Raw genomic sequence first — 22,365 nt, 5'->3', positions numbered from 1 at the left:
TTTAGCAGAAAATCTAAGTTTTAGGAAGTTTTAGAGATTGGAGTGCTATTCCCCGAATTTTCTAACTGTTGGACATGTTGGCCTAACGAAAATGCGAGCTGACTATTGGTCGCATTTTTCCCAACATATTTGCTCCCTCGACTGAAAACTGTTACGAAATTTTGAGCTGGTATTTTGTCGAACAAAACTTAAAATTTCTTTACAAATAAATCTGAATTTCTGAGGAGGTTACTCCTGACTGAAAAGGGACTCGCTTACTCATCACTGAGTTTTACAAAGCGTCAGTTATTTTACTTTTCGAGTTTTAAATCATTGCTCGTGCGAACAATTTCATTGTAAAATAGTCTAGACTTAATTTTCATCTAGTTTCTAAAGTAGACTAGTTGCAATTTGTTCATTAAACAGGAGGCAAAAGACCGAAGGCAAAACTAGACGAACCTCATTTACTCGTAAATCCATAGTTTGTATTTGCGCCAGTTTTCGATATGCTGTAAATATTTCCAGTAAAGTTGTGATTCTTCTTTGTTTCTTAATTAATTATTAACAGTCTTGAATACAATAAGACTGTCTTGAAATGTCAGCCTTCACAGCGTGTTGAGCGGGTTTTCAGAGCAGAGGACCAATCAACTCGGTTTCGCCTGTGGCTCCAGTTTAGTTATTATCTAACGAGGATACTTTATAACGTCGGCTTGTGGAATAAAGAGATCATTCTTGTTAACTGGCCGCGGTGAACCGGTCAGTTGCAGGGTCCAAAGAAGACAGAGAAGAGTAGACGCTTTTTTTGAGCTTGTATGAGCTGGCATAGGTAGGCCTCCCTGAATGTTGCCCACGCTCAAATTATTGTTTTTTAACTGATTGTTTTCGCTTTTTGCTTTCGCTTTGCGTAGGATGAAGACGTCCTGGGGAGTTGTATTGTTCCTTTGCCATTACGGTGAGTCCCATAGGTTTTCACTTACTGACATTTTACAAGCTTTTATTCACTGGGTAGATATCAAATATTTCATCTTTTTTTAATAACTTTCGAAGCGGTTTAAAGGGGTGTATTTATACTTTCCAGTCACTCGCGATCGGCCGATTTGCCTTTGGGCCATACATATGATGTATTCGAAAACAAATATAGTCCGATGGAGGTTGGAGGAGAAACGTCAATATAATGCAACTGGAATTATCTATAGCAAATTCCTTTTTTCGTCAAAGTTATAGAAGAGGAGCAAAAACTTGAAAGGGGAGGTAAAACTTCGACGCAATAAAAGTAGAGAGGAAAAGTATTTTCTTCGTCAATTTGTTTCCCGCCCTTTTTGACTGTTCCCTTGTCCCTGTCATCTCTCCTTGGGTCTCCAAGGATGACGGGTATTTCGTGATCCGTAATGTTGGGTTTTTATTTTCAAATCCAGGTGGCTAGTTAGCTAACGACATTATCTGTTTGCTTTTAATTTTTGTTAGTGCTTGCTATCCCACCCCCTGAAATGGTCAAGGATTCGGGAAAACCCGGAAGATCAGGAGGTCAAAAGTCAGCGGCATTTCCTGGTCCAGTTCATACAATTACGGCATCTTCCTCCCAACGGCCACAATCAGGAGATACTACAAAGTTAAGGAATCGGAAGGGAGATACCGAGGCCAACTTTCGAAGCTATATGCCGAGTAAACACCAAACCCGAGTCACGATGAAAGGTAAGTAAACACGGCTAAAAGATCTTCAGTGAAATCGGATTATATCAAGACCCGTTTAAACTGCATGTTAAGTGTCAAACTTGATTTTTTTTCATAAGATAAGCTTTAACAACGATTTAAGGGTTCAACAGTCGCCCTTTCTATTCTTTCAGGTGAGTGTTATGTGCGTGACAACTTATGCAAGAGAACTAGGCTTCCATAGTAAAACACTCAATAAATTTGCGCGGGATTTCCATTCAGTTACTCTGCGGGTAAATTTGGTTACACCTACAACTCAAGGGGTTTCACCAGGCGCAATTTTCCACTTCAGTGGTGATATTCTAACAAACATAGTAGGCTTGGATAAATTCTGCTGGCATAAAGTGAAACATAATTCACTACCTGCAGCAGTAAGCATTCTGCTGACATAAAGTGAAACATAATACCTGCTGCAGTAAAAAAATTGCTGGCAGAATGTCGAGCATAATTCACTACCTGCGACAGTACGCATTCTGCTGGCAGAATGTGAAGCATAATTCACTACCTGCGACAGTAAGCATTCTGCTGGCAGAATGTGAAGCATAAGTCACTACCTGGGGCAGTAAGCATTCTGCTGGCAGAATGTGAAGCATAAGTCACTACCTGGGGCAGTAAGCATTCTGCTGGCAGAATGTGAAGCATAAGTCACTACCTGCGACAGTAAGCATTCTGCTGGCAGAATGTGAAGCATAATTCACTACCTGCGACAGTAAGCATTCTGCTGGCAGAATGTGAAGCATAAGTCACTACCTGGGGCAGTAAACATCATCCACTATCCGCAGCAGTGAGTATTCTGCAGGCAGAATAGCCTATTTCATGGCAGGATAAGACAAAATACGCCACTAGGGTCTCGGAAGTAGTTTCGTATGAATTTTTTGAGTGGTGTGTTTCCCAGTAAAACACTCCTGTCTTTACAATAAAAACGACTAAGGAGGCGAAGAAACTGTTTTTGATTCATTTGATCCTAAGTTCTTAGCCAGGTTCCTCCCTATATAAGCTATAAAGATCTGTGCGGCGCTAACGAGTATGATTTGTGAGCCGCTTTGGTTGGAAATGGGGTATAGATTTTCAACCATTTTGGTCTGAAAACGAGTATGATTCCAGAAACCAGATCTGAAATGTGTATGAGATTTAGAGATCAGAACTGAAAAAGCGTACCTCAAAAATAACATATCTTGGCTGAATATATTTTGGCTGGTTTGGACGACAGAGCTTGAAAATCAGCTTAGTTCTCCGATCCCCCCACCCCTCCACCCACCTGGGCTGCTACGCCACCAGGATGTCAAATCACGCTTGACCAATGGTGGTAAGAAAACTTTCGAATGTCAAGAGAGATGTTTTAATCGTTGTCCCGGGAATGGCTAGAAGAGATACTGCTATGAGTACCTTCCAGCGCACAAGGGGGCTGCTTGCTGTTAGTTTACGGAGAATTTAACAGGGCAGTGCTACCGTTCATGTCGAAACCAACAGCTGTCTACTGTTTCCACAAATTCTCTCGTAAATACTGTCAATTGGGAATTCAGTTTTCCGGTGGAATTTTGTTTGCCGAATTTGTTCAAATAGGTATCGGAGTTTCATAGCGGCTCGCCTTCTTCAGTTTTCTCGCCCATAGTTGCTAACGGTATAACAACGCGTTGATTGAACAGCAGAATTAAAGCAAAACTGAAGTGTTATGTTTGTAACGTTTTAGCTCGCCAAGCTACTGCTGTTTGCGATTTTCGTGCACGAAGCCCAGCAAATCAACATTCAGCGATAAAGGTGTCAATTGTTGCCAAAACTTGTTGGTTGACAATGAATGTTGTACCGCTAGCACTAATTACACAAATGATAGATCGGGGAAAGTTTAAGTAATGAACCAATGAATTTTCTACTGAGCGTTAGTTCTGGTAAGGAAATGGGAGAGCACAGGAAGCAAAGAAAAGAAATTTATCCTCGATCACGACTTACTCCCGTCTAGATCCGAATCTGGAGGTTTTGGATCCAATTCCTACCGAGGTCGAATATTTTTTCTTTGCCTCGCAAGGTGTCCCATTTCCTTACTAGGGCTAACGCTCAGTAGGAAATTCATGGATTCGCTTTAGCACTAAAGGTACACTAGAGTTGTTTTATTGGTAGGTTTTATCTGAGAAAAATGGATCGACCCTACCATCAAGGCATCTGTCAAGGAGATTTCTATTGCTTTCCTCAAGGAATTGGTTGCGTACGCGCCATAAGAGTGAACATTTTTGATCTCATATTAAACTCCTATGAATATCTGATTCATTGTAAGAAAACTTCCTTGATAACTTTTAAATCTATTTTTAAATAGATGTAATTTTCTTTTAAGATGAAGCCAACAAAGATGATGTTTCTGTTGAAAGTGATGTGGGTGGTTCCAAGCGTGCTGGTCCTGCGGCAGCCGTGTTGGCTAACCCCAAGGTTCAGGAGGCAGTCGTTGATAAAGGAATTGAGGTGGCTGGAAAGTTAGTGGACAAACAATTGCAGATCATTGATGACGCCCAACAGAAGGCTTCTGATTTCCTAAAGAAAGAGGTAAGCAACGATTGATAACGGTTTGAATTCCCATGCACTTCTCACTTCTGCGTCGGTATTCTGAAAATGAAGAGGGTACTAACTTAACTACCATATTGTCCCTAAGGAAAAATCCTAATAGTCATATCTTGGCAACCCTAACTTCCACAGAGATGAGAAAGATGTATTATTCAGTGAATGACACAGGCATACTCGGAAAAAGGAAATCCGAGTGTTCTTATCAGGAGTCGAACCTAAGACCTTCCGATTACTAGTTCGGATGCTCTACCACTGAGCTACAGGAGACTCGTGGGAGCTAATTAGGCCATTAAACTAGGTTCATAGGACAAACATCCTGCATTCTGCTAGGATTTGAATGTTGTTTGTTGTTTAGTGTTTGAACAACTAGGTCAACAACCACGGACATTAATACCATAATGCCGATCCACTCTGATGACGACTATTACTTAATCAGAAGTTGTTTGTACTCTCTTATTCATTTTACCATAAATGTATCCATTTGAAACGATCAGCCCTTCAGTCCTTGACTTTTTAATTCCTTTAAAAAGATCAAGCTAGACATTACACCAGACAAAGGATGGCATAACGAAGACATGTTTTTACCTGCTGGATATCACATTGATGCAAGCGTTTCAGGAGAGAAAGATGCTCCAAGCTCGATAGGGTCAGTTCCCTATCTCTTCCCTGCTGGCATAGGGAGTGCCTTGATGAACGGTTGCTGGGGAACTGGTTACAAACCAGGCGATCCTTGTTATGCAGCAAAGTGGACTTCAGACGTCTGTCAGGTGAATATTTTAAACTATGTGTTCACAACTGCATTATATCGGGTACAGACTGGAGAAAAACCATATGTATCTTCGTCATCTGTCTTGGAAATATCATATTGATGATATTACTACCAAAATCAGTAATACTGTCAGCCTTATTGTAAAGTTACACTATTTCATACCTTGAGGAATACTCTTAAACGTTTATCAGACATTGATCCACCCTTACCTAATTTGTGGTCTCGTTCCCAGGCATCAAAGACTTGTCTTAATAAATTCTTAGTTCTACAGAAAAGAGTGCTTCGTCTGATGTATCTCATGATAGAGATTTGCCACTGAAAGAAGAAGAGTTCTTCGCGGTCTTCTCAGTGATATGTTGGAAAACGAATACGACCAATATTGATACGCCAATGATAATTTAAAAATTTGGGCCGACTAAGCAACTGCAAAGCGGTCAAAATAGTCTTCTTCTTTTTTTCTTCTTTTCGTTTCTTTTTAAACTTATTACATCCACTTGTTGCTCTAAGTTTCTTTTTTCTTAAGTTAAATTTTCATTTGTGTATTCCAAAGTGTACTTAAGTGATGTTTACAGTTAAATGGTCCTTTCCGACTGATTAGTGATTGGTCCGCTTAAACTAGCGGTTTTAAAATAACTGTTAGACCACTAATGTGAATTTTATTTATTTATTTATTCATTCACCACGACATACAATCATAGAAAGTTACAGTGAATAATAGACTAGGATCTTACATAACTTTAGAGTGAATAATAATAGTAAAAAAGAAGAAGAAGTGGCGAGGAGACCTGAAGAAACCCCCGGGCTTATACCGAGAGGTCTCCTCGGAGACATGTTAGGACCGTAAGACTAGTAAAGAAATTGTATTTAGATTTTTTAACATTGGGTGGTAAGACTTTAAAGACATAACAGAGTCGGGCGTTTCATACAATTAACTGAGGAAATCAAGAAGCTTGCTTTTGAAGGTGGATAGACTAGGGAAAGACGTAATTGATAATAGCAAAGCATTCCATACTTTTGGCCCTCTAAAGAATATAGTAAATTGCTTGATATATGAAATGAAATAAAGCTGTAGTTGTAGTTGATCTACAATCAACGTTTCGAAACGGTGTATCAACACTTTCAACTTTCATTAACCCCATTTTTCTGACAGGCACAAGACGGTACAGACCCATTGAAAGGTGACACAGTACTGATAATTTTTATAAAGAAATATCCGTTCCTTTCTGGGTTCATAGGAACCTATGCTATGGACCAAGTACGGCATGGGTTTTCGTTAACAAATATTCTCGGTACCGTAGCACCTTTTAACAGATCCCTACCATGTTTTACTTGTCGTGTGAACCTCACACTTTTATAGTAAACTAACCAAAAAGTTTGCTTTTATTTTGATAGAATATGATTGATGGAGCGGATTTTATTGGGGTCGGATTTGATGGTCAAGGGAAATATAGTCCGGAATACAGAAAAATGTCTATTGTACAGCGGAACTGTGCTGGTAAAGGAACGTAAGTTTAATAGCTTGATAACTTTCGTTACTGAAAAAGCAACGACAGATTCAACATGACACGGCAAGCCTCAAAGTTGAACAATACAGTCGGTTTCTTTGTCCGCTATCCAACAGTTATGTTTTGGTTTTGTTAGATATGACAGCTTGGATGTTCCAGACACCATGAATGTTCACGGTGTATACGACACATCAGCTGCGTTAATGACGTATGAAAGTCGAGAGGAATATCGAAAACATCTGCAACAAGAGGCAGGGGTCTCTGGCTCGTTCCTTGGTTTCTCAGCTGGAGTAAAAGAAGCCTGGGGAGAGTCTACCGCATCTGCAAGTCAGAAGTATCTGGCAGTGTTGGGTGTTGACATTATACGGTAGGGCCAATTTGGAAACTTCTCCAGGTTTACAACGGCTAGGAAGTGAAACCCAAACGTTTTTTATCACCACGGGCCTAGGATGGTTTCCGTGTTCGAGGCCAATCAAACAGACGGTTAACAGTGAAAATGCTACTGTAGTGCATTGTCAGTCAAGTACAGTTGCAAATGCTTTTAGGACAACAGCAATTTTTTTAGATCGCATTCTTTTTCGTTTCTTCTTGTCTTAAATTCACCACTTTTACCGTTAAGCTCGTAAATACGTTGAAGTTAGTTTTTTGGTGCTTTCACAGGTGGTTGTTTCAAACTATATCCCAGGTTGTTGTACAGAGATAGATATTGTAATTATAGAGACCTTTAGAAACACGTTTACGACTAACGGGGAACTGCAGTTTGTGGTTTGGAGTTTGGCGTTAGAGGCTGTCACAATTTTTAAGTTTAGATTAGAGTGAACAAGAACTAAGAACCAAAGCCGCCATATTGAATGTCCTTGATGCTAAGGTTTGGTTTTTGAGCCAGAAGAAAAATATAAAATTATTGCCTTTTTAAAGTTTTAGTTCACATGAAAGGAAAGATAATGAGGTTTTTTTTGCAATGTTCATTAGCTTTCATACCTGGTATAAGGCACAACTCAGTCCACGAATAGCTGAGGAAAATCACTTACGTGGCAACCTACCCTCTGCCGTTGAAAACGTCAAAAAATAGAGAGATTTAGAGATTCATTTGTCGCGCGCTGTTTTCAGTTTCAACAGTAAAATTGAGTGACCTTGCGTTAAGATGAACGGCCAGAATAGCCACTATTCTCATTTGTGTACTCATCAACGCGAATCTCACGTTTGCCGTTTGCTTAAACGCGATTCTAAATCCCTCTTATAACCTGGAACTCGAAGGAAAGTTCTAGACACTTGGCTGCTAGAAGTTTACGGCCAGCCGTAAATGTGCCTCTAGAGATCTCTTATATCGGCCAATAACGTCAAGTCTCCTGTTGACAGGTACGAGATCTTCATGGATGAGGTCAAGCCAGAACATCTGAGCATGTCTTTTCTTCGAGAGTACATGAATCTTCCAACGTCATACTTTTCAGCAGGAACGCCTCTCAAATACCGTTAAGTATCAAAACCGATTTCATATCAGACCGTGCGGCGACCTTAGAATAAAACCAGTAGCCCAAGTTTTAACGTGATAGTGTAATACGTCTTTTCATATTGGCCAAATAATTTTTTACTCGAGGGAAGATGAAATCTAAGCAATACACTGCGTTTGATTAGCTTAAAATGTTCGCGAAGAACAATGCACTTCCAGTTTCCAGTGAAGACATTAGTCCACACAAGTCTACAGACAAAAATTAAATGGAGGTCACTCCGTGAATTGTTTTCCTCAGAATGCGCCTTTTAAAAATTACCTGAAACGTCATCTTAAATAAAAATAAATAAATAAATAAATAAATAAATAAATAAATAAATACTTTGTTTATAGTAGAAACCACTTAGCTACCCAAAGCTAGTTTACAGGAATTCCACTTAGAAATAACGGGAAACAAATAATAATGAAATCGAACATAACATGTTAAAAATCCAACTGGCAGGAGGCAAACCAGCTGGCTATTTACAAGCATTGCCAAGGCCGGACTTGAACCCGAGATCTCCGGATTTCAAGTCTGGCGCCCTACCATTGGGTCACGCCGCCTCCTCCTCCTCCTCTTGCACAGAAGTGCGAACTTTGGAAATTACAATTTCACGTAAATGCTTTATTTTTCCTTAGAAAACTTTCTTCAGAGATGGGGAACTCACTATGTCAAATCTGCAAAGTTTGGAGGTAAGTTGGAGATTCGAAAGACAATGGACGCTAGTGACGTTCAAAGCAAAAAAGAATTCGAGAAACAAATGGAAATGGAGTATAAGTCTTTGTTCTCAAGTGTCGGAGCCAAATCATCTTACGAGTCAAAAGAAAGCAGTAGACAGCAAACAAAGACAACATCAACGTCAGTATATGCTCAAGGAGGCAGCCAGGATATTGCATCCATCCTTTCAGATGTGTATTCGCCTGCATTCAAGACGCAGTTCAAAGAATGGCTGGAAACAGTTCCTCGGTATGCAAAGGCCTTTCGTTTTCAGATGAGCTCCATCACTGATCTGCTTAACTTCAAGGCAAATGATTTGTTTAAAGACGATACGGTGAATTGGGGATGCGAAGGAAATGCTGCTTCCGTTCAGACTGAAGAAAAGGAGGGAAAAACTGTCAAGTATTATGAAGTTACAACCTCTGATGGGAACAAGACAAAATATTACTGCGAGTTTGACAGTCGTCAAGCGGTGGAAGACGCCTTACAAAGACGGAGAACTTGTTTGAAGAGGGCCGTTGAAATTTATTTGGAAGAGGTAAACTACCGATCTAGTCATTAGTAAGTTAACTGTAACTGGTAAGGTGCGTTTCAAACCATGAACTTTTTTGTTCTAGTATTCGCATACATATGAGTATCGAGAAATTTGAGCAACTAACGGTTGCATTGGGTTCACCCTTTTGTGTTATTCAGTTGGATCAGTCAACAACAAAAGGACGATTCGATCTACGTGCATGCTCATATTGTATCAACCACATTCAAACCGATCGAATCGGGTGAGAGGTGGGGTTATGCGCTGGCAGAGGCTTGCCAAATTTATAGCTTTTTGAAATGGAAGAAACCTCACCAAACTTCGCCACGATCACTGAAATTGATCGAGGGACAATTTGACTGAATTGAGTATGACAAGTAATTAAGTAATTATTCTTTGGATGGAGAGTAAATTTTTGTGCAATGTATCCTTTTTAGGGTGCAATTTCACTCTCAGATATAAAACTGGACAAGTGTAAGCGACAAAAAGATCAGTCATTCGACAGCCAGTCACAGGATCCTTTCATGAGCACCAAGGACAAACCATCGTGGAAAGCAATCATCAAAGAGAACAAAGTATGGAAGGTGTCCTTTGATATGCTTGATGACCTGCCCAACGCTTTCCGTAAGCCCTTCAACATAGAACGGAACAGAAGCCGCCTTGTAAGACTTTACAAAAATATGTGGTACACGAGCGACCATGACGGTTCATTCCATTTGTACGACGGGTTCAACAACGGTAACAGCGACAAGACTGACCGCAAAAAAGTATCTATCTTTGGTCTAGTACTCACGTTTAATGAGGATGATGGTACTCTTGATCTATCGAAAAGTGACTTTGATGAGTCTAAAAAGTTCTATCCAACTCTTTCTGAAGAAATGAAGGGAGCAAAATTGGCGCGAGTGGAATTGCCATCAGAGAAAGCTGTTAAGAGGTCATCAAACACAGCGGAGCCTTGCCAGGTGAAATGGTCAAATTCTCGTCGGTTTGATCCAACGGATAGTGAAGGGAAGTGTTTGCATTTTACTGCATCAACAGGAGGAACATTATTCGTCGTATTTGCAGTTTTACCCAAAGATCCTGAATCAAGATATTATGTGGAAATATCGCCCTGGAAGGTCGCTATATACAAGGTGACTTGTACCATAAGAAAATAATTTTTGCGCTATTTTGAACGTGAGGAAGATTACCAGAAAATGCCTTTCATGACGTTTGTAAATATTTTCATTTTCTTTCGTAAATAATTCTGCAAAATTTCAAAGAAAGAATGGCTTTGTCTCAATATGTAGGCAATCACAGTTGTTAGTTTTTGAAACATCAACATGCTAGAACATGTTTTCTAATTTTGTTGCAAAATATTAAGCTGTAAGCACATCTTTACCGCAGGGCACTACTTTCGGTAAAGTACTCGCTGCAAAATTGCAAAGATAGAATTCAATCATTTATTTTGCCATTAACCAAAAAAATACAACATAAATACATTAAAGATGATACACAATATTCCTACTATTACAATGTTCCTATTAAACTATATACAAGATGAAATGTGTTAAAGGCTAGGAAGCCTATATACACTCGATTGCAAAAACGTTGACACCTAAAAAGCATAAACCGTGAACGATGAGACCCAACCAATAATAATTTACCATTCTTATTCTTTACAATAAAAAATACAGTGCTAACTTAATTCTTCCGAATAATTTTCTACCGAATATTGCTTAAGTTCATTGACTGATTCGAACTTAGGCAAATCGCGAATTGCATATCACTCAAATTGGCGTTTGTTGGACAAATTGGACAGTTTAAGGACAGCTTGGACAGTTTCCATCATTCTACACATGCAACTAATTGTGGTCATCAACTGTCGCACGAGAATAGAATATTATGCAAATAGATTTAGTACACTTATACCCATAAAGCCATTGGGTCTTATCGTTCACGATTTATGCTTTTCAGGTGTCAACGTTTTTGCAATCGATCGAGTGTAGAAGCCTGGGGCTTATTAACTATAGGCTTCCTGGAACTATAGGATTAAACCATAGAAGTTAAGGGTACTGAATGAAAATTCCAAATAATTTTTTTTTTAAAAGAAGGAAAAAAAAAAAAAAAAAAAAGAAAGAAAGAAAAAAAGAAAAAATGTGTAGCCCAACAAAGAGTCAATTTAAGTAAGAAAGAAGGAATTTTTTAAGTCTTTTTCCAAACAAACTGATGCTTTTCACTGTTTTGAATTTCACGACTTAGCGAGTTGAAAAACGTAGGACCTTGAAACTGAGTTGAGAATTTTCAAAGATTAGTTTGACAATAAGGTATATAGAAAAGGTTGCAATTTTTTGTATTGTAAGAATGTATCTGGCTTGGGAGAGTAAACATATCACGAAAATAATTTGGAAGTAAGCTTCTTTTAAAAAGATACATAAATTTATCTATTTGGTATAAATAAATGTCACAGAATTTTAAAATCTCCTGTTCTTTAAAAAGAACACCGGTATGAGCATCGAAAGAAACTTTAGATACTGCAGAACAACAATCCGATTTAAATTAGACTGATATGTCGATCCCCACACAGAAACACAATAAATTAAGTAAGGGTAAACTAGACTATAGTACAAGGAGCGTAATGGCGCAATGGCGCAATGGCGCAATGGCGTTGTCTCACTATGTAGGCAATCATATTTGTTATTTTTTTTACTAATCAACATTCTAGGGCGTGTTTTTGAATTTTGTTGCAAAATATCAATCTGTTAATACATCGTTCTCACAGGGCACTACTTTAAAGACATCTACATCAAACATCAACGCCCGGGCCCTTGGTGACGCTTCGTTGCACCAGTCATACTTCGTTTGCATTACGGAATCAGAACAGAGCACGCTTGTTGAGTTTGGAAAGAGTTTGGGAACCTCAGACAGTGGAGACATTTATCTTAATATGATCGACAACGACGATCATCTCAATGTACGTTTCTATGCGTTTGGCAACGATGAGAACCCCGCCATGGTGATGGATGCCCACATAATTTCACGTCGACTTACGAAAGCCGAATGTAAAGGAGACACCGTCAAGGATCTTGAAACAAATCTCTGTATTCAGAAATGCCACAAGGATTGTGACCCCTTGGCTGGTGAGATAGAACCAAGATAATGGCATATAGCTTGCCATATTTTGGCATATTTTCTAATTTTGTCATTCCTAAAGCTTTATTATCTTTGGTTTACAGGTTGCAAGTCGCAATATAGCGCCAAACTAGGGGAAGGTTGCAACGCTTGTAGAGTTGCCTACGATTTGCATAACAAACTGTGTGTTGCTGACTGTCCAGGAAACAAAACACTTACGCCGGACAAGAAATGTGTTCGTAAGTGGACATTTTATTATGCATGAAGGGTATATGTTGCTTACGCGTTCTTTCTTGTTAAAACGAATCGCGATCTCACAGGTGTCTTTTTGGTAATGATTGCTGAATCTCTATAACTTGTGGCTATAGCAATGAAACATGGAGGGTAAGTAGTATGTCGAAAGATTTCCCATTCAAGGCCCACTATACGAGCTGTGATGACATCATATTACGTAGAAATTAAGTCATGATTTTCATACGCCGGCCATCTTGGATCCGCTGTCTTGATTTGATTATAGACTGACCCAAAACTTCGGAAAGCCGCCAGAATGAATCAAAAAGTAATGAAAACCAAAAGAAAACATGAAAGCTACTGTAACAAAGGTCAGTAATATAAAAACCTGACTGTCAAAATTTGGTTGGCATTGTATCGTGAAATTTAATGAACATTGATTGACTACACCAAAGTCACAAAGTTTAGTGGTGTGTGCTCATGTAACAAAAAATTTTCCTTAATTGATTTTTTCGCCACCAAAATTTGTTTTCTTACGACAACAATACAGCTAGTTATGCAGCCTAATATTTGTCACGGGCAATGTCCAATCGAAACGCGCGCAATATCTTTGTTAGTATTAAACAACTACTTTGATCAGTGTTTGGATTTCACAAGAGCTTCTATTCTATGTTAAGATCAGGCGATATTAATCCCAGAGTACTGCGGAGACCTTCATTCATTAAACCAGGGTGGGCGATACTAGTTTTTCAAACCAATCTGACTCCAGGCCCCAGTTGTTCAAAGAGCGGATAACTTTTTTCAGTGGATAAAATGTATTTGGTTGGAGTACATTTTACCCACTGGATAGCAATTTGTCCACTAGCTTGAGCGTTATCCGCTCTTTGAACAACCGGGACCGGGAGATGTATTATTTTCTATGTCGAGATTATGACGTCATCCACCATGGTTTGTATTTTTGACCAGTTGTAATGTAAATGGTACGCCCGGATCCAATGGAAATTTTCCGGAAAAAAGGGGAGCTTTGAAGCTACTCCACTTCTTCCGTTCCGTTCCAACTGGTTGGAAGGAATTTAGTATTTTCAAATGTTTGAGGCGGAGTCTAATTTCTCTCTTATTATCAATCCTTATCTAGCAACGTATGATGCTCAATACTCTGTTTGGATTGGATATCGTACTCCAGTCTTACCAGCGTTTACAATGTGCCATTGGCTGAAACTTGACTCTGTACCAGATCTACAGGGACGTTTATTGAAAAAATTCTTCCAAGTCTATATGGCCGGCGTGGTTTCCCAAGTATGGTTTGACCTCTTACTTGAAAAAAATAACCAATTTGTGCTTCTGGTGTACATCAGGCCTTTAGTGAACGAGAAGCCAGAGATTCAACGGTAGGAATAAGTAAATAGGTCTTAGTATACCAGTTGAGTAGGATAAAATGCAGATAAAATGTGTGTAAGATTTTCTCGATAGTCCTATTATTTGTGAAGAGAGTAGAAGCATATGTCAAATTGAAGAATGGGATTGTGTGGAAAGCTTGCCAAAAGCATTGGTTGGAGTACATTTGCTTCGCTGGACAGCGACTTATCCACTGGATAAAGTTATCCGCTCTTTGAACAACTGGGGCCAGGTATTTATCTGTATAAGGGAGTTCCAATACATTTCGGGCTTAAAAAGCAATGAATTGACCAAAATTATTATGCTGTAAGTATAGTGAAAATCTCCTATAAAATTCAGAGCACATTTTTACAAACATTAAGGCTTGGCAACATCTTTCACAGAGGGTTGAGTTTTTCCATCCCTTAACCTGTATCTGCCATGGAAGTTCAGATCATAAGAAAGAGTTTTAACTGCAGACTTGTGTCCCAAAGTACCGTAAAAAGCCATAAACAAACTAAAGCGACAGGACCACATCGCCATTGTAATATCGAGAGCAAACAAAACTCACATCAAAGTCAACCATGTAATCACCATTTCATTGTAAACTGCGCCTGTACAAGAGCAGCCCCTAAATACAAGCTAGGGGGGTCAGAACCAGAATATACCACACTCCTCCCAAGCAAATGTTATGTATAAAAGGAACAAAAAACTTCTTTTAAAAATATGAGCAATGTTCAATGCTTATAAATAGGTCCTTATGTTCAAATTTCACAAGTCAGCCTTTGTGGCGGTTTTCTCTCTCGACGAGAGTGCCGCAACTCCGGGAGTGGCATTGCTGGACCTGGCCGACACTCCAGTGGAAGCGGGTACCCTTCTGTTGTCTCCTCGATAAACTTAGAGATGGTTTACTCGTTATCTTTACGTAGGGCTTCCCTAAAACCCTCTCTCTTGATCAAACTAGCTCTCGTCAACAAGGTACAATTATGAGCAAATCGTATTTGGTTGCCGCAACGACCTACAATCGGCGCCAAAATTGTTGACACATTTACCTTTTTAACACCCTACTTCGTCACTTTGATCCCTTTTTGCCCCCCTCGCTTGTCCTTTCAGCACCCTTACCCCCAAACAATGTTGTGCGGCAATTGCTGTGATCACGAGGTACAAACAAGCAACATTGGATGGGGGAGCGGGGTCTTTTTCACAGTTTAATGCGCGAAAAAAAGAGTGATGTTATTTGGTGCACTGAAAATACTATAAAAACATAATGTGCCAACTAATTATGTCGCCGATTGCAGATAGGGTTTAATTCGAACCTCGAATACTTCGAAAAGTCATTTTATCGCAAGTAATAGTAAATTCCGACACACACCATGTATAAATTACTTCCACTACAACGTTATTCAGTTTAACTTGAAAATGAAGCCATGATACCTTCTAAACGTTGTTGTATACTTTTGTTGCCTTTTATTATTCCTGTTTTTTCTTTTATAACCAATCTAAATAAGGAAATGTTCTATCGGATCATGCACTTTATATCTTTGAAGTTTTGTTTGCTTAAATCTCAAAAAGATAAATAAGGTAACGTGCTGAAACGAAACAAATTTATATAAAAAACTAGTATAAAAAACGAGGACGGACAACTTCTAGCGAAAAAAACTATATACAATAAAAATCTAAAAATTTTAATAAAAAAAGACGTTTCGGTCGTTGACCTTCATCAGTTGCAGTTGGCACTGTAATTGATGAAGGTCAACGACCGAAACGTCTTTTTTTTGTTAAAATTTTTAGATTTTTATTGTATATAGTTTTTTTTGCTAGAAGTTGTCCGTCCTCGTTTTTTATACCAGTTTTAAATTCATTCCTCGAGGTTTGGACTGTGAATCCTTTCGGACCCTTCTGCCATTTTTTCCGCAGAGTTACACTCAACCAGGTGAGAGACTTGAAATGGCATCAGCTTTGTGTGACCTGGTCAAGCTTCAGTGGTGTTGTCCATATCTACCTTGACGGAAAGAATATTCTTTCAGCAGTAAACAAACAAAGAGGAGAAATTCCCGGTGGGCAATACGTGACAGTCGGCAATAAGTACCACCTGGTTTCAGAGTTCAATTTGTGGGATCGAGTCCTTACTGCGCAGGAGATTGAACGCAATGCAAAGACTTGCAACGGAGAGAAAGGCAATGTGATGCAATGGCACGAAGGTTTTCAAAACTTACAGAAATCCTCGGGAAAGTATTTCACCCCCTCCAGTTGTGAGGCACCAAGCCCGAGTGACGATAAACAAACAGCATGAGGCAACTCACTCTCGGATAAGTATCGACATGGCGGCATCAACTACAACGTTTAATGTAAACAAGTATCTGTAGGATATTTAGCAAGAATCCTGATTATTATTTTCACTGCAAACTAATGCAGCTTCGTTGGCAAAGATTTAGAATAATTAATAAGTGAATAATAAAACGTTGTTAAGCTTAAATGAGTGGTTTTTTGAACAGTGATTTTACGAAATCTAGTTGTATTTGAATCAATAGCAAACGAAGCGCGACAAAGCTCAACCGGAGGATAATATGCAAGAATTACCGTGAGAATATGAAGGAAACATACTTCAGAAAAAATACAGTCTTCCCTCTTTACTTTGTCCGTTTTCTAGGTAAAAAGAACAAAGTAAATGATCTATGCTCATTTACTCCAGTTAACGTATTTAAATATAAATTTCTGATTCACAGACTTTTTCAAGGGATTCCATTTTCAAGCACCTAAACATAGCACACGTTACTTTCCGTTTGCTCCTTTCTGGTACCTATAGCACACCCTCAAACAGCAGATCATTGAGATAGAAGTGGTGACATTAAAATTAACGAGCTGTCTAAACTGCCTCTAATGACGTGAAGTTTATCGAAGAAGTTTATAACGACGAAAACACGGAGCCAAGTGGAAATATAAACGAACAGAGGTTTGTAAACATTTCAACCGCCGAAATTGACGAAAATTACATCGGAGGCAGAGACGAAAAACACCCAAGATAACATAAAATGGACAGTTTAAGTTTTAGAACGAAAGATGTAAAAATGTCACAAGTTTAAAAAATGTTAAAAGATCCCGTAAACGCTTGTTAGCTATATTCCCGTACAAAAAGAAAAAAAAAATTGAAAAAACTAAAAATTTGATTAGCTAGCGAATACACAAATATATATGCGTTATTGACCAAGCGTGAGGTCAAGATGGCTGGATTAATTGGCCAAGTTCTTTTTTAAGTTTTCGTCGAGGTCCATAAAAACGCCAAAAAAAAAAAAAAAAAAAATCGAGTCCAATATCCAGCCATCTTGACCGAACAAGTTTGGTCAATAAAGTATTTATTTTATGGCGTTATCTTCAAGTTAAAACTTCAACAACCAACTGAAAACAGACTGAAACTATTCTGCTCGGAAAGAAAGTCTTTTGAGGTATAAGATTTATTTTCATGCAGTGCATTTTTGGATTAGCATGTTATCATGAAAAACAAAGACTCTAAAATTATAGAAAAAATGCTCTAACTTTATAAAGGCTGATAGGGAGCATATAATTATTGAGTACGAACGAAAAATTTAGATTTTCGCAAGTGCGGGAAGATCTTAATAGAATCCAGCAAATTAAAGTCGCCATTTTCAGCCGATCGCGCGGTGGCGTAAATAATAAACATATTTACACAGCGTTTGGCCTCCAATCAATAATCCTTGAATGAAACAAAACATTTTGAAATTATATGCAGCCATAAGCCGAAAAATAGAGCGGGTATATTGTAAATCAGAAAACTGGACGAAGCTTTGATAAGATTTTGTTTTTTACAACAAGCAAGACGTGGCTAAATTAAAAACATGAGATTCTTCGGCGAACTTGAGAAAAACACTTCTCTGAACGTGCTCTAAACGCTTCACGCAACTTTCACTACGCTTTGATTTAAATACAGTCACTGCAAACCTAGAAAACTAATCAATTTAAACTCGACAATAAGTTTTACAAAATCAATCTATCTACATACAGAGCAACTCACCGATTCAACTCACATTCATTGTAGCTGAAACAAAATTTTCACAACACCAGGATGATTCCAGTCTCTTTCCTTTCCTTTAGGTAAATGTTGACAGTTTTACCAAACAGTTTAACGGTGAGCATTTTCCCCCAGAAAAACGAAAAAAATCGAAGAAAAGATTGCATTGTCGCTCGGTATTAAACTGTCGATGCCAAGCGGACGGGCAACGGGTAATCCCGAGTGGGCAAGATAGCTCAATCTTGCGCGCTTGGGTAGCCAAACACAGCGTAGGATTTGAGTCATCTTGCCCGCTCACGGAGACAGCCAAATGATAAGTAAGCTTACAAGATCCTTACATTTTCGGTGCAAGTTCTATCACGCCGCATCATGGCCACCTCCGCTCACCGCAGTGACTGAGCAAGTCTCAGAAATTACAACGGTCGCCCTTCAAGTGAACAACTAACAGCGTGTTTAGATATCCTCTCTGGAGCATTGAGTGGGAGGCCACAGCAGTCACAGCAGCCCTTAGTTCCCTAACGGTGTCAAAAGTTCGAGCTCTCCTTTTGCTCCCGTGAATTCGACTGTTGTTCATTCACAAAACACAGCGCAGCAGTTGGTTTATTTTCGGCCGCACGCTTTAAGCAGTTTGTTTTCGAATTGCCATGTTAATGACGTCCAGATTTTCATGAGCCACAAATCCACCGGATTTCAATGAACATTTTACTTTTCCGTCCTTTTCTTTAAATGGGAAAACTGAAGAAGCGCTGACGGGGTATGGGGCGCCAAACCAGTCAATATTGTATACCATTTACATGGTCTGTTCCACTGTTTATGTTGTCAACTTCACTTTTTATATGGTCAACTTTCGATTTTTTATATGCTCAACTAGACTTTTTATATGGTCAACTAATGCATTGCGACCGCCGGCAGGCAGCACTTCAACAAAGATGGCTGCCAACAACGAAGACATTCAACAGATAATATCCTCTGAGTGTGTCATTGTCACACAAGCACTTGAGGCCATTGGAAATCTACAGACTAATGACATCCAAAGTTTGGCAGCACCAGCGGCTACTAACAGTAATTCAAGAAGTTCTATCCCGCCTAGATTTCCAACTTAAAACGCACGTGGCAGGAGTAAAAACAAAAGAAAACGGGTTTCCTCAAGTTTTGTGCACGGGGCTTCTTCTTTTTCCAAGTTGTCAAAATTCGGGCGACCGTTGAAGAACATAGTCCGCAAAGACCGGGATAGGAGCACTTGGATTTATTTCCGAGTATGCCTGTGTCACTTACTGAATAATACATCATTCTCGTTTATTCACCATGCTTAAAGTATTTCATCACATTTATTAAAAAAAAATTATTGTTATTCTAATGTTTTAGTAAGTGCTCGACTCGAGCTCGACCCATGTACGGGGAATTCGGATTTTCTGTTTTCGAGTGTGTCTGTTTCACTTACTGCGAAAATACATCTGATCCCAGACATACACTCATCAACGTTGAAATCCTGACAATATGCAGAACGTTTGTCACGTAAACCTAATTAAATGGCCTAGCTCCTACGAGTCTCCTGTGGATGACAGTGGCAAAGTTGCACTTTTCTTTTGGTAACTTAATTTTTCGGTCTTTTCCGGAGTATGCCAGCGGCACTGGCAACTGAAACGTTGCCTGTATTAAAATTTTAGCCGATACCCACATTTAAAAGCACATTTACAAATGTTCAAACATTGACCTTGAAACGTTAACACTGGTTCAATTTACTCCATTTTTGTTTCTAAAACTCTTTTCTTTTAACGAAAACCCATCCTTTGTGACATAATTATCGCTTCACAAGACATTTTAACCAAGTGTAAGACCATTCGTGTTTCAACCAGCGTCAAAAAGTAAATTGGCGTTTGATCATTGACTGATCTTTCCCTGGCCCGCCGACGGCCGCAATGCATTAGTTGAGAATATAAAAAGTCAATAGTTAAGCATATAAAAAGTGAAGTTGGGTATATAAAAAGTCAATAGTTGACCATATAAAAAGTGGAGTTGGGAATATAAAAAGTCAATAGTTAAGCATATAAAAAGTGAAGTTGGGTATATAAAAAGTCAATACTTGACCATATAAAAAGTGAAGTTGAGCATATAAAAAGTCGAGTTGACCATATAAAAATCCAAAGTTGAGCATATAAAAAGTCAATAGTTGACCATTTTAAGTCAGGTTGACCATATAAAAAGTCGAGTCGAGCATATAAAAAATCAAATGTTGACCATATAAGAAGTGAAGTTGACCACATAGACAGTGGAACAGACCATATAAATGATATGCAATATTGACTGGTTTGGCGCCCCATACTGAGGCTGGTGGTGTTACATTCGAAGTGAGCAAAGTTGTAAACTTTGATGCCTTGCTTTGACATGTCTGACAGCTTTCGTCTTGTTCAACGTAATTGTTTCGCTAGCCGATTGTTAGAACTATTTAATACACCGTTATCAAAGTCATTTCGAAACCTACAAATAAAATATAGATAGAAAGCTAAATAATACACTAAGCGTATAACTAACACAAGTGCGTAAATCAAAGATAATTACCCGGTGCTCTGTCCTTCTGCGTAAACGGCGCTAGCGAAATACAAAACTAAACTGTAGGAAAACTAAATCGACTGGTGAAAACAGAATATAAATTAGCTGAAGCACGCACGTGCACGTGTGCAATTTCGCCCGTGATTGCGTGAAACACTAATCAAAACATTTGAAACATTCTAACAAGGGTTGTGATTGGCTAATTGGGAAATAAAAGAATTCTTTACCATAGAACAAATAAAAAAGCCTCGACTGTGCTCTGTTCTGTTGTAAAGCATTTAGGAAGCGGCTAGAGCACTCAAGAAGTATGGACCACGTCTCGTGTTTCCCCCCATACTTCTTTCGTGCTCTAGCCGCTTCCTGCGTGCTTTACAACAGAACGGAGCACAGTCGAGGCTTTATTTCTTAATAAGATCTTGTAGGGGGCCAAAGAGGGGAGTCGTTGAAAAAAGCATGGCTTCATTTTTCCCTGAATGAACTGAAAGCAGTTGTTTCTTTGTGACCACCTGTAAATTCGCGCAAATTCGGCACAATTCGGCAAATCGCCCAAAGTTGAGCTGTAACAATAGACCATTTCTTGATACGAAAGTCAATAAATAAGGCTCCAACAACTTTGAAAAAGGAGGGAAGAGAAGGAAAGAGAGTTAAAGCAAGGTTTAATAAATAAATAAACATGACGCGGTCCGTGCCACAGGCATATCATCCAGTATCTATTGCGGCAGTTAACATTAAAACATCCTGTGTCTGATAATCTTCCCCAAAAGGGTACTCCATGGCCTGATTTTGGTCCGTCGTTTCAAACTTTACAGCCCAGCCAACAAAGTTGATTTGAAAATAAACTGGAGAATTAAAGTTTGCATCTAAGCCGCGAAAAACGAAAGCGTGTTCACTTGACATCCAGGCCAAGTTCACTCCAGATACTTATAATTTCATGCATCAGGAAAGATTTATTTTCCTTTCGCTTGCGTCAGTTTGAGTCATACTCGTTTACTGTACATCATAGTTTTATTTCGGAAAAATTACTGCGCCTTTCAATAACATACGGACATGGAACTTTAACCCCACCTAACGAATTGCGTGTTTTACTGTCGTCAGTCATACTATTACGGCGACAAACGACTGACCACAAAAAATAAAGAAACGGACAACAAACTGGATCAAAATCGGCCAATCACAGCGCACGAACATGACCTTTTGACCCCGTTGAACCAAACGTTTTAGTTTCCTTAGAGGTCCGCTGCAGTGATTAACGGGATTGAAAAGCGAAACGGTTGGTTGAATTTTGAACTTCAGAGTCCGCACGTTATTGAAAGGCGCAGCAAGATTTTAACATAGTTTCTTTCAGGGAGGTCACTCTCAGTTGCGCAGTGCAAATAACCGTTACCTAATCTAGTATAAAAGGAATAACTAAAATGTAAAGATGTCGATCTACATGTGTACGTGCCAAATAGACAAGAAAGGTCAAGGTGACACCGACTTTATTGAAAAATTTCCTGTTTGAACTCATCTCAGACTTAAGAAAGTTATCCCAAAATTAGGACCGCAACTTCCGTAATGAACTAAAACCGCATGCCCTTAAGACTACTCGTTGCGATATTAGTAAAAACCAGAATTATAACTTCCAAGTATACTAGTTTTAACATGTAATGGCAAAACGTACGCTGTCTCGCCTCAGTGATCCATGTTTAGTTTGAACTTCTTGAATGCGTCGTTTCCTAGGAAAACAGGAAGTTATTTCACCATGACCCCATAATGTTTCTTGCCAGAAAAGCTTGGCAGCGTCGTATCGATATCGGTGCATGATCTTTAGAGAAGGAACA

General features: G+C 39.0%; 1 protein-coding gene across 1 annotated transcript; it reads left to right on the top strand.

Moving 5' to 3' along the window:
- Positions 1-664: 664 nt before the first annotated feature.
- LOC146467907 (uncharacterized) lies at positions 665-16,444 on the top strand. The gene is made up of 14 exons (XM_085125372.1): positions 665-805; positions 888-931; positions 1,444-1,671; positions 4,016-4,221; positions 4,770-5,006; positions 6,401-6,513; positions 6,650-6,880; positions 7,873-7,985; positions 8,642-9,258; positions 9,690-10,385; positions 12,014-12,371; positions 12,468-12,602; positions 13,730-13,982; positions 15,886-16,444. The coding sequence occupies exons 1-14, from the start codon at positions 792-794 to the stop codon at positions 16,259-16,261; spliced, it is 3,621 nt and encodes a 1,206-aa protein (XP_084981498.1). The 5' UTR covers positions 665-791; the 3' UTR covers positions 16,262-16,444.
- Positions 16,445-22,365: the final 5,921 nt, after the last annotated feature.

The sequence above is a fragment of the Pavona decussata genome, unplaced genomic scaffold (assembly GCF_977016875.1).
Source record: "Pavona decussata unplaced genomic scaffold, jaPavDecu1.1 SCAFFOLD_134, whole genome shotgun sequence".
NCBI classification, from domain to species: Eukaryota; Metazoa; Cnidaria; class Anthozoa; order Scleractinia; family Agariciidae; genus Pavona; species Pavona decussata.
This window is presented reverse-complemented; position numbering and strand designations above follow the sequence as displayed.